The 16,669-nt window shown below is 39.3% G+C and overlaps 2 protein-coding genes across 2 annotated transcripts; one reads left to right on the forward strand and one right to left on the reverse strand.

The window, feature by feature from the left end:
• Nucleotides 1–1,404: 1,404 nt before the first annotated feature.
• Nucleotides 1,405–3,858, forward strand: smim19 (small integral membrane protein 19). Its single transcript, XM_061048730.1, has 3 exons — nt 1,405–1,675; nt 1,777–1,901; nt 3,221–3,858. Exons 1-3 carry the CDS (start codon nt 1,542–1,544, stop codon nt 3,277–3,279), a joined length of 318 nt encoding a protein of 105 aa, XP_060904713.1. The 5' UTR covers nt 1,405–1,541; the 3' UTR covers nt 3,280–3,858.
• A 2,278-nt stretch (nt 3,859–6,136) lies between these two features.
• fam199x (family with sequence similarity 199, X-linked) lies at nt 6,137–16,664 on the reverse strand. Its single transcript, XM_061048731.1, has 8 exons — nt 16,547–16,664; nt 12,536–12,713; nt 11,289–11,508; nt 10,994–11,152; nt 9,367–9,528; nt 8,717–8,900; nt 8,402–8,505; nt 6,137–8,193 (listed from the first exon to the last, which is right to left on the reverse strand). The coding sequence occupies exons 2-8, from the start codon at nt 12,700–12,702 to the stop codon at nt 8,020–8,022; spliced, it is 1,170 nt and encodes a 389-aa protein (XP_060904714.1). The 5' UTR covers nt 12,703–12,713; nt 16,547–16,664; the 3' UTR covers nt 6,137–8,019.
• Nucleotides 16,665–16,669: the final 5 nt, after the last annotated feature.

The following is a 16,669-nucleotide window of genomic DNA, read 5'->3' on the forward strand; positions in this document are numbered from 1 at the left end:
ACAAGTACAGCTGCCCCACCTTGTGGACAAAAGTTTGAGTGCAGCTGAGAAACTGGAGACTATTTTGGATACCTGTCAACACTAGTAAACAATGAATGATCTGGATTTGTTATGACGGACTCTAGGATTATAATCTTTATGTTAGATATGAAGGTACAGAGAAAAGGAACTTACTTGGATCGTTCATCAGTGTCAGGCCTGATTGAAACTCTTTCAACAGAGGCCTCGGTGGCAGCAGTCAGCACCCTGGAAATATTTAGAAAATACAAGTCCAACTGGAACAGAGTGTTAATTTAAATAATTGAGATACAATCTTTACTAAAGCAGGTAGAAGTGTACCTGATAATGTCCTTTAGGTTTCTTTAAACCTCTTCAGAAGATGAAAATTCAAGTACAACTTTATTCAATTCTTCAACTATGAAAATCTGCTAAATAATAGTAATGTATTTACAGAGTTTGAAGTTGTACAGTAAACAGGATAATACAATGTATTGAAGAATAAAAATCCAGCTTCATGATTTTTATCACTCACCTCCACAGTGCTGGTGAAAAGGCCGCCAGGGTCGGTTGCAGTTACAGTTACCAAAATACTTCCCCTTCAGTGTCACATTGAGCCCCTCTGTCGTTCTATGAACAGTTGGGAAACGATGAGTGCAGCCACAAACAAATGTAATCAGAACAGGCCCCATGGGTGCAGATATAAGGACCACCCATACAACACAGGGTAAAGACACCCAAATCTGACAGAGACATCGTGTTGTCATTTTTGTCCGTTTGTATCATTTAACAGTCAATTTACTGTTTTTTATTTTTTTGCAATGTTGTGTCTCTTTGTGGTCGATGGAGTCACCTGGAGGGGGGTGATTAGGAGGACGGGCCTGTCCAACTTTGTAGTGGTTTCATCCTATCTTCAGCCATACAGAGATGATGTACTTATGCTTTTATGTGACGTTTTCATGTTGTTTTGATATGTAAACCAGCGAGTGCCGGCCTGTTGTGGCACTGTTCTCTCCTTTCTCTGTGAGCTCGTCGATCACCTGGGCCTCTGTCAGCACCTGGTCACATTGTTCATATCCACCTTGAGCTCATGGTTTAGAGTAACTGCAGGGTGTCTGAGAGCTGTTACATCTGCATTTCGTAGATTCCAGTTCATAGTCGTCGCCTTGGACACTCACATTAAGACCAATCAAGACATGCTGAGTCACCCTCCACCATTTCGTTGTTTGTCAACCACCAACACAACAGAAGAAGTAGAGGGCAGCAGTACGCCGAAATACTGGGCACAGAGGGAGAAGGATTCTTGTGGAGGTAGGCAGAATTTTAAATTCTAGAGGAGGGAAGTGACATGATGTTACACACTCTTGTACAGTAGGTGGCGGTATGCACCTTTAAGCTGTTTGAAAAAAAAAAATCCCAGAGAAGAAGAAGAAGAAGCTGTTGGTTTAGCTTGTCAATAATAACAGAAGAGAGAAAAGGGAGGCGGACTTGGCGTTATACAGTTTTGTGGAGAATAAGTCGTAGTGGCAGTGGTAGGTAGTAGTATGGGTGCTCATGGTGTTTTGGGCAACGAGCCCGAGTCCATCGACTATTCGGTACACGAAGCCTGGAATGAGGCCACTAATGTCTACCTACTGGTTATACTGGTCAGCTTCGGCCTTCTCGTGTATGCCAGAAAGTAAGCAGTCAATTAAGCACCGTATTATTTGGTATTAAACAACAATGCCGTTTTGCTCGAAGAGTAACTACTCGATACCTCTTTCGTCCCTTGCAATTTAGGAATAAAAGGAAGATAATGCGCATCTTCTCCCTGCCACCCACCGCCGGCATTAGCCCTGAACCCAACTTCTACGACAGCCTGCAGAAGGTCCGCCTGAGACAGCAGCTGGAGATGTACTCTCTAGGTGAGTGTAGGTGTGAACAAGACAGTGGGGATTTATAACCACCTGGCAAACTTCGTCAGTAGGGGTCCTTCGTTAAAAGAGCCAAGTTTTCCCAACATGAAGATAGTGAACGATTACATCATGAAGTCTCTTTTTCATACAGGAAATTAAAATTGGCACCTGTCTCCAGCAAAAATCAATGGCCGCATAAACATTTTTTAACTCAAAATATGAAGTCTTATTTTTACAAGGCATTTCATCTATTACAAATAGTCAGGAATGAAAAAAATCACTATTATTTTTGCACAGTAGGCAGCAGTGGGCGGAAGTAGCTCATTCTGTAGGGACTTGGGTTGGGAACCGGAGGGTCACCGGTTCAAGTCCCAGTGCGGACCAAATACAGAAGTTGGTCTGGTAGCTGGAGAGGTGCCAGATCACTTTGTGAGCACTGCCGAGGTGCCCTTGAGCAAGGCACCAAACCCCCATCCCCACCACCAGCTCAGGAGAGCCCGCTGTGTGCAGCTCCGTTACTCTGACATCTCTCTCCATTAGTGCATGTCCATAGGATCCTGTTTGTGCATGTGTGTGTTCCATGACTTACAGAGTGTAAAAACAGAAATTTCCCCATACAGGGATTAATCTTAATCTAGTAAATTTTTCAGTGTTAGCATTTCTAAGCATTCTACATTTAAAATGTAAGACTAAAAGCCACCTTTCTTTTTCTCTTTTTATCATTATCATTATTATTATTATTATTATTATATATATATATTTTTTTTTTTTTCCCTCTTCAGATTTTTTCTAATTGTGTAATACTGGCTGGTTGGTGGGTGGCTAGGCTTGGGGGAGCATTAAGTGTGAGTGAATGTGAGTGTGTGTGTGTGTGTGTGTTTGTGGTGTGGGTGTCTCTGTGTTTAAATGTTTGGTATTATGTTTTGGATTTACCTTTTATTTTGATTTTGTATTATGATGATTAATTTATGTTTCGTAAGGATCCCCTTGAAAATGAGATGATGCATCTCAAGGGGCTATCCTTGAAATAAATTACAAATTACAAATTAATGTTGCCAATCAAAGTGTGATCTGATGTAGAAGAAGCAGGTGAGAAAAGTTAATTTCAGATACGGCATCCATATGGAGACCTGTATTCCAAAAGTGATCTTTTAACTTTCCCTCTATTTCAGAAAAAATATATATCCGTCACTGCAAAACTATTTATTTTGTGCAAATAACTCATAACTGCCATGTTTTATACATAGCACGCATCATATTTCATAATAAGATTCAGGGTTATTTTGTGATAAATGACTTTCCTTCCTGTTGTCTGTCTTGTTTTTTAGCAAGGAAATTTGACCAGCACCAAGGCCAGAAAGACAGTGTGCAACTTTCCATGGAATGAGAGCGAGGACCTCAACCCTTTTGTGTCAGAACTAATAGTCCTGTGCCTTCAAGCCTTCTCTTCTCTAATAGGGTAGGATTTGAATTGCAGTGTGAGCATACATTCAGTCACATAAGCAACTCCTATCCTGCTTGTGACTGTTGGGGTCCTCCAATAAGAATTGTCTTCTGTTGTCTCCTTGTAGTCTACTACGCATGGAGTAGGTAAACCTTGAACAGTGGTGCAGCAAAGAACATAGGGGATTGTGGCGTCCTTCAGGTCTGCTTCATGGTATTCTGCAGGGACTGTCACTGAAATGGAAAAAGTCTTAACTGCTTCCGATGCTTCACTTAAGTACTTTCAGGATAATGTGAGTTTAAAAATGTAGGAATTCCTTGCACATAGAACACAATCCAAGAAATGCAACTTTTTCTTTTTCTTAATTGTTTCTTAATTGTTTTTCTGCTTGGTTGTAAATGCTGTGCTGTGAAAGTAAAAAGCAAGAGTTTGATTTGTAGACCTGAGTAAGGATTAAGATCCTTTGTCTGTATTTTTTTATTTAACCTCTTGTATGTTGTAATAAATGTCAGGGACAAATAAGGGTTTTGTACGCTTGATTTTCCTCATTTTATATGCAGAGATTAAAGTTTGTGGGTTTAAGTGGAGTTTCATAACACTTTGCACTTTGTGTTAAGTGCTCATTGTGTTTGCAAATGTTAGCTCAAAATACTTAAACAGCATGGAGCTGCTAACAAAGCATCATATGTTTTGTTGGGGGGGGGGTCTACAACAGCTAAACCAACTGTAGGATAGATATCAGGACAGACAAGACACAGTTTAATAATCAGGGTGAGCCCATGTTTTCAAAACTTTACTTGATCAATTAGACAATGACTCACTGTCCAAATACTTAAGAAGCTGTCAAAGATAGCCAACTGAAACGTTCTGTTTAATTCAAAGCGGTTCAAACAGGTGAAGGGATTGTTTTCACCTTACAAACATCTCAAATGAAGAAAAAAAAACATGCACAGTCTCATTTGAGCGAGTTGCTCTTTGTTCCTAAGGGGTACATGCTCAAATTCTTTGTGAGCTAGCTGTAAGATACATCATGCAAAAATGAATGTATTAACATGATGATGGCAGTAAAAGGTTCAGCAGTGTAGATTGTTAATGCTTGGAATGAAATAAATAAACAGATAGTATGAGATAGTATGACAATCACATGTTTTGAAGCAATATAAACGTTGTACAAAAAAAAAGTTATTCTGCAATGGGCAATGAAACAGTGCAGTGTTCATTTGCACACGAGCATATTCAACAGAAGTAACATAAAGTTGTCCAACAGGAGGACGCACAATGCTCGGGATCTACAATGAAACGTGCTCTATTGAATTACAACTCCTCAGATTGGGCATCACCATCAGAGAGAGCGCTAGCATGCTGTCATGTCCAATCTCTTAAGAGGAGCTTTTCTGTTTGGCTCTGCAGAGTGTCTTGGCCTTTTCTGACTTTTCTGACAGCCACTTTGGTTCACCACCAGGCCCACGCCAGCAGTCTGTGTGAAGTCGTTTTCACACCAGTTGGACATGCCTGTGAACAGTCAAATGATGTGAAAGAATCAGAAAGGACTAAAACTGAAATTGAACATTTTGAATATATTTATACTCTCACCATCACATGGGTTCCATTAAAGGCATACTATGCAACATTCTGAATATTTATATACCAGAAATCAAATATAACTAATGTGAAGATATTGATGAGTAAAGACTTCCTGAAAAGAAAGTGAATTAAAACTCCCTCTGGATTGATAGTTATTGGGTCTGTGTTCATCTTGAATGGTGCGTGCGCACTCAAATGTTTAGTATTGTAAACTAGCCAGATGTGCCTTAACTAAACTAAATGTTCATGATAAAAAAATATTTTTCATAGTTTGAGCTTTATCATCCTGATTGAATTGACAGTCCCATGGGAAGATGGATGGGAGGAGGCCTCTGAGAGGAAAGCCACCAAATGCTATGACCTGGTCCAACAGGTCAGGTAAAAAGGGTGGCAGGCCTGGCTATTCCCAGTGGCAGTTGGCTGCAGGGGTGTTCCTGCGCAGTCTGTGTGGAACTCTAACAACCCTGGGAATAGTAGGAAGGGAGAGGAAGCATCCTGCTGGCATCCCGCTTTGGTTCAGGTGGGAGGAGATGAGCTGGAAACCAGGAGAAGATGGGCAGTGACCCGCCAACCGGAGGATGTTAAGGTTCAGGGTCAAAACATCAGGTGAAAGTTTGTCACCACCTGACGACATCAACTCCTGGTAAAAAAAGCTGCAGTCACGAGTGACTGAGGGTAGGTGTGTAAGTAATTGTTAACGTGAGATTTTAAATGTTTGTTCATAGGTTGTTTTATATTCATAGTTTCCTGTTACAGTGCAGTGGGGAACAGGGTTTGAGCTGAAAATGTCTTTGAGGCTTCTGGTTACACTGATATATAGATATACTTACAGCAATAAGTAAGGTCTTTTACCTGCTTTTTGTAACATAACAATGAGTAAGGTCTTTTTACCTGCTCTTTTGTAATGTTAACAGACTAAGAGTAAGGTATTTTACCTGCTTTTTGTAAAGTGTCTCGAGATAACACTTGTTATGAGTTGACGCTATACAAATAAAAATTGATTGATTGATAGACCTTTAAAAGAGAGAAACAAATCATTGTGATTTCACATGATCAATCAATGGACATAATGTCAGTGAGTAGTGCATAGATGCGCTAAATAAAGAAAAAGACTTGCACTCATAATAAAAAAACACAAAATGTTAATATGTGGTGCTGTAGACCGATACTGTAAATGTGACTGAGTCACGTGCCCATGAACATTTTAATCAAGCTCAATGGTTGCAACAAGGGGAGTTTATTAGCAAAGTTTACAGTAAATTCAAGCCACTGAGTGGACAGAAAGCCCTCTTCTCCCTGAAGCACCAGCATGGCATGTCTGGTTTTCAGCATGTAGCCAGTGATGATACCATCAATAAGAGCAGGTAACAATGTTCTCTGGTGATTTCAAAGGAACTGGTATGTTTAAGGAAACTATTGCAATGGTAGCAGATGGTTTAAATGTTATGACCTCAACACATTTCTTTTGTACAATTGACAGAGCGACTGTCCCCAATCAAAACTTTTGAGAACAAAAAAAAAAAAAAGGTTTAACCATATTCCATCGTTGTAATGTTATTCTGTTGAAATTCATTACATGGTACACTTCACTTACAGCTTTGTCACATCACTACATTTTTGTAGTTTAAAATGATCTTATTGTTCAAAATAAAATTGTACTAATTCTAAACTAAACAATACACATGGCTGCATCAACATAATCGACGTGATGAATAACTTTAGTGCCAGAGCTCAGTAAGGGTTGGAGGTTGTTCATTACAGAACCACTGAGAAGGTCCTCAATGTGTTTCTTATATAAGGAAGATGAAAACAGAAAACATAGATCTCAAGCAAATATGAAAACAACAAAACATAAAAAGCTCAAACTCATTAAAAGCTGTGTTAGGGCGAGTAACAACGCAAGTTAGTGTTAAATATAAGTTAGGGTGCCACTAACTTATGTTTCACATATAGAAAATAATATGGGGGGAAAAAAATGTACCGAATGTTTATCACTAGGACAAACTAAAAGCAACCAGTAAATAAGCTGAAAATTTCATTTATGTACAACAAATCAGTTATATTTTGACATGTGTTTGCAAATATTACAGCAAGTTGTAAGTCACTGGATCACACGAGGACTTAGTGTGGTCGACCTTTTTTTTTTTTTTTTTTTAAACATGCACAAAGTCAGTGCTCCCTCTAAGCCTTTGGATTGAAAAAGTGCACAACATTCAGCACATTGAAAGACAGGTCAGTTCACTACCTTGCACTGCAGTTTAAACATGAGAAATCTCTCTAACACAATAGTATCCTTGAGTTTTTGGAGTATTATTCTGCTGTATGGTGTATAATTGTATTCAGTGAAGGAATGGGCTTCAAACAAACTAACACACGAGTTTTCATTCTTTTATGAATAGATATTGCTTCTTTTTTTCTTCTTCTCCTGATGTGTCTACAACGGCTCTCATGTTCTGAAAAACAGACTCTCCTGTTGAAAGGGATACTGATAATGAGCACTTTAGCTACTTTGACAGTAGGTATATATTAAATGCCACAATATTGCCAATGCATTTAAAACTATAGTCATAGAGGAGAAGTTGAGATAGTGCAAATACAGTCCTGTAGAGTAGCCTATAGATGTAAGTGTAGGGTGTGCGTAAAAACTACAATCAAATTAGCTGAAGTAATGCCAGCTTGTTTAGAGGTTTCTGTATTATCAGCAGTGGGTATAAACTGTATCGTATAAATTTGTGTATCAGCAAGGTTCAAAGAGTTAAAGCATTCTAACAGGATAAAAGCAGGATAGAAAAGATGAGTAACTACTCAAATTGTAAGCAGGAGTTTGGCAGTAATGTAGTACATGCCTTAATGGTGTGTGCTATGCTGACTGTTAAAGCACTACAAAAGAATAATCAAGCAACATGCCGACAGATGTTAAGAGCGTCTTGCTGTTACTGCCTATCAGTCATCACTCCAACAAAATATACTACACGTTTGTTGGCATACTTTAAAGCTATTGGATGAACAGATTCGTATCAACATAGTCTATAAGCTTGATGGTAGTGGCTGCATAATGAAAGAGAAGCCGTAGAGGGAGCACTGATTTATTCACTGGTGTCACATCAGTACATCCAGGTCGTCAGCGTGGTCATTCTCCTCCGTCACGTGCAGTGACAGCACCTCCTCATTTAGAAACAGTCCACTTAGACGCTCCTTGCGGGCCTGTCGCTGCTCTTTCAGCTGGCGCTTACGGAGCGCCTTCTGTTGGAGCTTACGTTGCTTTGAGCGTTTCTAAAAGACAGGGTGGCAAAAAAAAAAAAACTTTTAGTAACAAAGAACAACGAATGAATGACAGTGTGTGCCAGGAGAGGATCAGAACATGTAGAGAGCAACGGCAAATGTCCACAAGTTGAAATTGTATTTGTCTGTCACAGTATAAACATCACCTGTGAAATGAATATGGTCAACATTTTCATACACACAAGTCCTAGTTTCTTACTTTAGAGTCTCTGATGCGTTCTGCTGCACTGGGAAGGTTGCCGTCACTGTGAGCTCTGCTAATGTTTGCAGCGCTGCTTCCACTACAGGCTGATGCTGTACCTCCTGGAATGAAAAGAAATGTGAACAGGATTGAGACCAGGAAGATCTTACATGTTGATATCAAGTTGAAAATTGAGCGTTGAGTTAGAATTACTTATTATGTAAACAACAAATGTGCCTTTCTGTCACTGTTCAGTCAAGTCTACAGATGTGACATTTCTCCATTGGTGGTAGTACTGCAATGTAATCGTTCACAAACCAGATTGCCTCTTACCTGCTACAGAGTTAGAAGCAGTAGAGCTAGTGGAGGAGCTAGCAGAGCTGACCATGCTGGCGTTACTGCTGCTGGCTCCACTTATACCTCCAGTGCTGGCACTGCTGTGACTGCTCCTTTTCCAACCTTCTCTGGTGCTGGCAGCCCGCTGCCTTGGGCTGTGCTCTCTGATGTAGTTACGCACCTGATGACATCACACAGGCCAAAAAGTTGTACTTTCCACTTTTTCAACTTCTATATCGATCTGTGTATATTTTTGCATATATACAGTGCATTCAGAAAGTTTTCAGACCACTTCACTTTTTCACATTTTGTTCTGGTTGAATCAATCTACACTCCATATACCATAAACACAAAGTGGAAACTGAATTTTAGAAATGTTTGCTAATTCATTGAAAAGGAAAAACTGAAATATCACACTGACATGAGTATTCAGACCCTTTGCTAGGACACTTCTACCTATGGAGAACCTAAAGGGACAAAATGACTGATTTAAAAAATATATGCATTCACTTTGGTCTTCAATTGTATCGCGATTAATGCGGTTATGTTGACAGCCCTATAACATGGATTTACTCCTATGACGAGACTTCACATCAGCATCATGTTGCTGCTTAATCATTTATAGTGGAGCCATTGTTACCACCCACCTGCTTGAGTTTCTCATCGGTCAGGCAGTTGAGCTCTATGATGAACTCGCTGTCGGTTGGAGAGATCTGAGCATTGGGGTCGATGATCTTGATTATGTCAAGCTGCTCTCTCAGGCCCATCTCTGTGCTGACCCTCCGACTTAGGTACTCAATGTACTCCACCTGGATATGGAAACACAGACATGAAGTATAGATGTTTGCTTCTTTTGTCCAGATATCTCTGCCTGTTCTGGATATGAAGGGTAGAAAAAAACACTCTTATGTAAAATGTTTTTGAAGCTAATTGAAGCAAACAGGCATAACATTGGAAATCTTTTGTGCTTTAATAATCTGATAAAAGATCTGTCCTGAATTCTTGGATTGGCCCTGATTCTCTCGGGTCAGCTCAGGGGCTCTCTACAGCAAAATACTACAAAGGAGTAGAGTTTTAACAAACCTTGATTACATATGTTTTGCAGTTTAAAAATACAAATAGATGGAAAGTATACAGAAAAAAATGTGCAATGATCTGTTTTCTCAATGATTTATGAAGTTTGATGAAGAACCTCTAGACCTTTTCTTGACAATCGGCATCTGCACTGTTGTTCATTTATTTAGCATCTTTCATTCATGTATAAGCCCAAAGTTTCCACACAGGGAGACCCAGCAAAAGACTTCAAACTAAAATAGTAATTTCAACCCTGATATAATAAAATATCAAAAGTCAATAGTAGTATATAAAAAAAACATCTTGTCAAAATGGTATAAAAACGTTTGATCCAGACACTGAGGCTACTAAAAATGACTCAGCATTTTTGGCCTTTGAGAAATAAGAGAGAACTAAGAGACTGGTCTGGCCAGCATGTTGAATTGTAAAGGTGTTCACGCAGAATATCAAAGTGAATCCGGAGTTAACTTTTCCTCCATCTAGCCTCGTCTTTTCCCAGGTATCTTCAAATTTTATAAGCAGTCAAATCCACAGTGGCTTTGGATTGAAAGGTGTTTTTTTTTTTTAATTGAGTAACAAGTTCAATGGTTTTCTGTGGTTTTGTATTAAACTCATTGACAAGGAAAAGGCAGACTTTATTCCTTTTTAAAATAATGACTGAATCAAACATTCAATATTTTTAGCATCAAACATTCAGTAAAACCACGCGTCTTTACAGCGAGTACAGCTTTTACTTAGGGTAAAAATACAATAAAAGATCAGATCTCTAATTGATTACATTTGAGCATTTAGTCCTTTACTCATAGCTAGGTCAGGGATGATACAAATGTTAGTTGGTCCAAACTTGTGTCGTGAAAACCAAGTTCTGTTATTAGGGGGGGACATTGATGAGAAAAGAAAACCAAGTTATTTTAAAGGATTAATCAAATCCATGAAAACTTTGTAATGTATAGTGCCTGGATTATGTGTTGAACTTCTTTATATTAATCCAATAAACACTGAGCTACACAGCTCTTCTGATTGCAGTTCACGTTTGCAATTGATGTTTGATATGAACAGACTCGTAGAAAACCTCAGTTGACTTATCAAGATGATAACCAACATGATGACATCTATTAGTTTAGTTAAGTCACATAACTGAATTCGGAACAATCTCACAGCACAGGAGGGTTTCTTTTATAAATCACCAGTTTAGTTTACCTGCTCATCGTTGGTCATGGCACTCCATGGCAACTCATCCAAGTTGCGATGCAGGTGGGTCTTTGGCTTTCTCTTGGAAAACAGGCAGGGTGAACTTGGAACACTTGGGATAATGTCTGAAAAGACATCGCTGCCACTGGCAATGTCACTTCCTGGCAACTTTGAGGACATGAGAAAAAACATACGAAGAATGAGACGCAGATAAAAAAAAAAAAACAAGAATGTGCTATTTGGACTGGACAAACTTGCCAACTAAGCATGTTAAAACTAGATAATAGGTCTGCCAACAACCAACCTGCCACTCAAACTCGCTATCTGACCAGTCCCAGTAAGTGCTGATGGAAGAGGAGACATCACTGCAAACACTGCCCTCTGGAAACAGGTCCAGAGACGTTAGTTCTTGGTCATCCAGAAGGGAGTAACAATCCTCCTGATCTCCCACAGACACAGAGGAGAAGAGCTCCTCGCTGCACTCTGAGCTGGCAACACTGGTCCCACAGGAAGTAAGGTTCCACCTGGGGAGAAATAGGAGTTAGCATGTTAGGTACTATTTCTGTTTGAATGTTTTTTAAATTTCAAATAGTGCACATCCTTAGGATTCAGCAATCATGATGATAAAACAAAAACATTTGACAGACAGACAGATCCATCCCAAACTGGGAAGTTGTGGTGTTACAGCAGCATGTTAAATAATAATAAATACATAGTAAATAAGCCCTGTAATGACTAAATAGTCATTATATGCACGAGTGATATAAATATTAATGATAGATATAACTGTGGTAAAGTTGTAAGCCCCACTTAACACTATTTTTTATCAGGCACAAACTGAATTAAACTATTTCAGTAAACAACAAGGTCTACCCACAAGAGGTTGACCATTTAAGTCAGTTGTCAAGAAGACCCTAGGAAGACTATTCTGTAGGTTAAAGCTTTGCACTTTTATTTTATAAATGCACCATTGTACACAGTAACAAGATCGGAGATGAAAACATTCAGAACTTTTTCTAATAAATACCATTTAATATTCATCTTTGCTCATTTACTTTGAGAAAGTAATCATGAAGGTAGTACTTGATACCTTGATAGTACCTAGTACTTTACTTTGAGAAAGTCTCTCAAAAACAGACCTTAAAAAACAATACAACTGTTCAAATGTGAAATCACTGTTTCTCTGAGGCACATCAGTAGAAGAGCTCCAGCTAATCTGTTTCTAGGCTCTTAGCTTTATTTAAGCTAGGAACTCAATGAGTTATATTTAACTACAAATAAATTCTATTTTTATTTTAACATGACATCACAAGCTTTTTTTTTTTACATTATTTTACTTCATTGTTTTCAATTGTTTAAGTAATAGTTTATCAGCCAACATTCTGGCTATATATTGGTGGTAGACCCTTCCTCACTTTGGGATATATCACCATAGAGATGCATATATTCTTTGGAAACAAAAAAAAGATGATCTTTTGAATCCTGAAAATATGTTGTGAAAGTTAGTGTACCTGTAAGACAGGTGACATGCAACTTCAGCTTTCTACTTGCCTGTTACTGTGGAAACGGTGAAGAGGATCTGTTCTGTGACATGATGAGAGCTGACAGCTAAAATCACTGACATCAAGATTCCCCACATCACTGAGGTTAGCTCTTTGGGAGAGGAGAGGGAAAGGCTCCTCTGGGGCTAAAAACTTCTCATACAGAGAATCAGACATGGCCGAAGTACCTGAAAAAAAGGCGAAGGTAAGACAATTACATCCATCAAAACATTTCAATTTACAGATGTCAACCTGGTCTACCTCCTGAACCACAGCTGCCTATGTCACAAGTGGCTTTGTCTTGGGAGTAAGCAAATCATCGAATCACAAAGACGGAGAGCTCAATCCATGTCTAACTGCATGTTGAAGTGTCTTAAAGTGAAGAAACTGACCTTCAAAGTGCTTCCTTGGGGCAGTCTTGCAACCTTATCGACTGTCATTGACAACTACAGTATAAATCCTCTGACTGTGGTGGTGAACTTTCAGACATTCTAGTGTAGCCAGTGGTTAGTTTAACAACTTTTAAGCAAGACTTGTTTATAGTCCATCATGTGTTCAGAACAGAAGTGAAGCAAAATCCCCCCCTTCAGAAACGTCTGCACAATAAATGCTGTCATTCCTTGGCTCGTAACATTCAAGCGGTAACATCTGTTGTTGAAAAAAAAACTGCAAGTGCTGGAGTGTCTGCTTTGGGCTGGCTCCAAGTGACCCGGAAGTCACATACACACCCCGTTCCAAAATGAGCGTCATTACAGTGGAAATTAACTTGTGTTTACAGCCGGCTAGGGGGGCGGCTAGGGGCGGCTAGAGGCGGCTGTGGCTCAGTTGGTAGAGTCGTCGCCTCTCAACCGGAAGGGAGAGGGCTCGATCCCCAGCTGAGCAACAAGTCCAATGTGTCCTTGGGCAAGACACCTGCTCCCGCTGCTTCGGTGGCGGTGTATGAATGGATTAGTGATGTAGTTACTCTCTGATGTACGTCGCTTTGGATAAAAGCGTCCGCTAAGTGAATTGTAACATTTGTAACAGCATGGAACTAAAAATGTTTTTGGTCTGTCAAGAGGCTTAAGTCACACCTCAGCTCCAGCTCTAAGCCTAAAGTAGCTCGAAGTAGCAAGTTTCATAAAAAGAAGAAAAAGACTGACTTCCAGTGTGAATGGACACAGCCCAGTGGACGAATGGAACATCTCTGTATTAGTACTTTCACACCTGCAGAAAAACTCCTGATTCACAAACATTCTGAGAATCCTCTCAGAGAGCTCCTAACTCAGCTTAAAAAATCCTAGCAAGGAGTCTTAGCCTAGGAGTGACTCTGAGCAAAGGAATGGACAGAAACGTTTATCTTATTGAGGAGTCGTGGTGGACCCCGTTGCTAGGTTCAGAAGCTGTGATTGGTTAATCAAAGAAAATTGGAAATAAAAAGTCAAACATAAAAATAGTCAGACATTGTGTAATCATGAACACTTTGTAATTAGCATCTGTGTGATCATTTGTAAGACGTACTTTAAAAGTATATAGCCTACAAGATGTTTGAAATCACATGCTCACTAGTGCAGCAGCTTCTTCACATACTGACAGTTATAGCAGCAGGTGAAGAGCCTTAATTAGTGATTGGATACACCTGTGGAGGTAACCACATGTAGAGAAACTCAACATGCATGTCTCAATTTGTACTGAAAAAAATAGTCATAGATTAAAATGTCTGCACAAATCATTTTTGTCTGTTCAGCCCGACTATGAGTCAAAAATATTCTTCATGTAGTGTTTGAAGAAAAATGTCTCCATTTTCTCCTCAGTTTGAGAATCTGTTAATCTGTTAATAGTCCTCCTCACTACTCCTAACAGTTTCACACCTTAGGAGCTCTCTTAAGGGCTAAGACACTTTGTGAATAACTTTCATCTTTACAAGGATCTAGTCCTAACTTTGAGGGGAAATGTCCTGATTCTAAGAATGTTCTTAAAATGTTGTCACTAGGAGCAACTTTTAGTACTTAGGAGACTTGGTGAATACGGCCCCAGTACTTCAACTGAAGTAACAATTTGCTGAGCAACTTTCACATGTATTCACACAGAGTTTGACCAGGCGTAGACTGGAAGCAGGCAAGTGAACCGATACTGATCCTACTCAACCTAAAAAGTCTCTGCCTTTTTCTAATAAGCTCCAAGACCAGAAACGTGGTAAAACTAGGAAAATATTGGAGCTGCTTTGTAAAAATGGAGGTAAGAATCGTAGACTGTAAATATTAATGGACGAAGCCTGAGTGATGTCAGCCATCTGTTACAGGGGGCTCCTGAGGCTCATCAGTAGCAGCCGCCATGCTGGAAATCCTGTCTCAGTCTAACTTTTAGTCAACATAACAACAAGCTGAAGTTTGGAGCCGAGCTGGGTTTTAAGCCTCTTGAAAACCCGTTACATCACGCCCACCTGTCAATCATGTCAGCTATGTGCCTAACTTTGGATAACACATAACCTTCATAAAATCTAAACTGATGAGTTATCATAAAAATTTACCCCTGTACAGTGTGTGCTGATCTTTTTGTTTTTTTAACCATGTTAATTTCTGCTGTAAAAAAACTTTTTTGACTGGGTGTGTACGTGACTCCCATTGCTTCTGCAGCCAGCCTTAAGCGGACACTCGACAAACTACAGGATTTTGCACTTCCACATTGCCGTGATTTTTCAACACTGGATGTTGTTTCCCGCCCTGTTGTTAGACAATGTAAACATGGGTCGTTTTGAAGAGGTGGAAAATTAACAAGCCCGTGCTGCAGCTCCACAGTATGTTCAAAGGTTGGCACTATGTTCCTTGGCTCTTTTCGCCCTCCAAGCCTCCGCAAGGTTGTGACTTAAGAGCTAAGAACACGTCTTGGATGAGTTGGGCAAAAAAATGCAAGGGCTTTTCGTACTAAACCAGCTCCAAAAAGTTTTAAAAAAAAGAAAAATCTTGTGCGCACAAGTTCATATCCTGTGTACATAATAAACTTGTGTGCGCAAGTTATGACAAGATATTATCTAACTTGTGTGGACAAGATAACTTTTTTTTTTTTTACTTTTTGGGACTTCAGGGGCTTTTGTAAATTACATAATAGTTTACATAATAATGAAACAAGTTCAATTACAACTTTAACAAATTAGCCTATTGGGTTTGTAGAAAGTTGTTGCAGTTTGATATAATGGAGCAGTCAAAATGGATAAATAAAATAAGTTGGCACTGTCACTCTTTCAAGTACAATATTTTTAATATTGTACTTGAAAACAATCAGGCTACTTGCTCCAGCTGATACATTTGACTATTTGTATCTGGACTGAACTTCTCTGGTGTTGTTGGGCATAGCTAGTAAAGGTGTACTGTAATGTTATGTTTTTCTTTTCCCTAACAGTATTGTAGCAGAACATGTTACTGTGGATTGTGTGGCTCGATGTTATATACACAGCCTTCATGATTCAGTGTGGTTTCTCCTGACAATCAACTTAAATGTTGGATTGTTGACAACCCTTTGTACATAACAGGCTAAGAAACAACATGGTTATCCCGTAGATAAGAAACAAGTAAGCTAAATTAGTTTTCGACTGGACCACGCCAGAGAAGAGCGTTTAAATGTATCCGGTGTTACGGTTTAAAAAGTGACCATGTAAACTGGTGAATTTCAACCGAATACGTCTGGTTGTCGCAGTTACAGCAGATGTTGAAGTGTCCCGACCAATGCCTATTTGTTAGGTCTTTTTTTAATGTATTGTAAACTGTAGTCGCCAGATGTGACTTTGAGGTATTCGTGAGGACACTTAACGTATTTAGTAGCGGTTGTTATTACGACAACAACAGAAACATTTGGCTGAAAGTCGACAATTAACACGGACACTCTTTAAATCGTAACACCGGTTGCTATAGCTCCAAATGTCCACGTAGCGATTACAAAGCCAAAAACGAGACTTAACTAGGACTTAACCCAGGATGTTAAATGCAAACGGTGTTTAAGCTTGGCAGACTAATGATTAACTAGCTATCTAGAATCAATCACCAACCTTTTGTTGATCAAATAGTGGTTATTTCAGCAGCCTCCATTTGCAAATCTCCTTTCTACCATGGATGATGATGTAAGCTCTTAGCGCGAGATGACGGGGATGGTGACCAGTGTCATGTGACAA

The sequence above is a fragment of the Labrus mixtus genome, chromosome 10 (assembly GCF_963584025.1).
Source record: "Labrus mixtus chromosome 10, fLabMix1.1, whole genome shotgun sequence".
In the NCBI taxonomy this organism is placed as follows: Eukaryota; Metazoa; Chordata; class Actinopteri; order Labriformes; family Labridae; genus Labrus; species Labrus mixtus.

What these genes read in the sequence shown, in the direction of transcription:
- smim19 (XM_061048730.1), top strand. Translation starts at nt 1,542, where the DNA reads ATGGGTGCTCATGGTGTTTTGGGCAACGAGCCCGAGTCCATCGACTAT. An exon ending in CTTCTCGTGTATGCCAGAAA is followed by an intron (nt 1,676 to 1,776) that starts GTAAGCAGTCAA and finishes CTTGCAATTTAG; the next exon opens with GAATAAAAGGAAGATAATGC. An exon ending in GCTGGAGATGTACTCTCTAG is followed by an intron (nt 1,902 to 3,220) that starts GTGAGTGTAGGT and finishes CTTGTTTTTTAG; the next exon opens with CAAGGAAATTTGACCAGCAC.
- fam199x (XM_061048731.1), bottom strand. Translation starts at nt 12,702, where the DNA reads ATGTCTGATTCTCTGTATGAGAAGTTTTTAGCCCCAGAGGAGCCTTTC. An exon ending in CCATGACCAACGATGAGCAG is followed by an intron (nt 9,529 to 10,993) that starts GTAAACTAAACT and finishes TTCCATATCCAG; the next exon opens with GTGGAGTACATTGAGTACCT. An exon ending in CCGATGAGAAACTCAAGCAG is followed by an intron (nt 8,901 to 9,366) that starts GTGGGTGGTAAC and finishes TGATGTCATCAG; the next exon opens with GTGCGTAACTACATCAGAGA.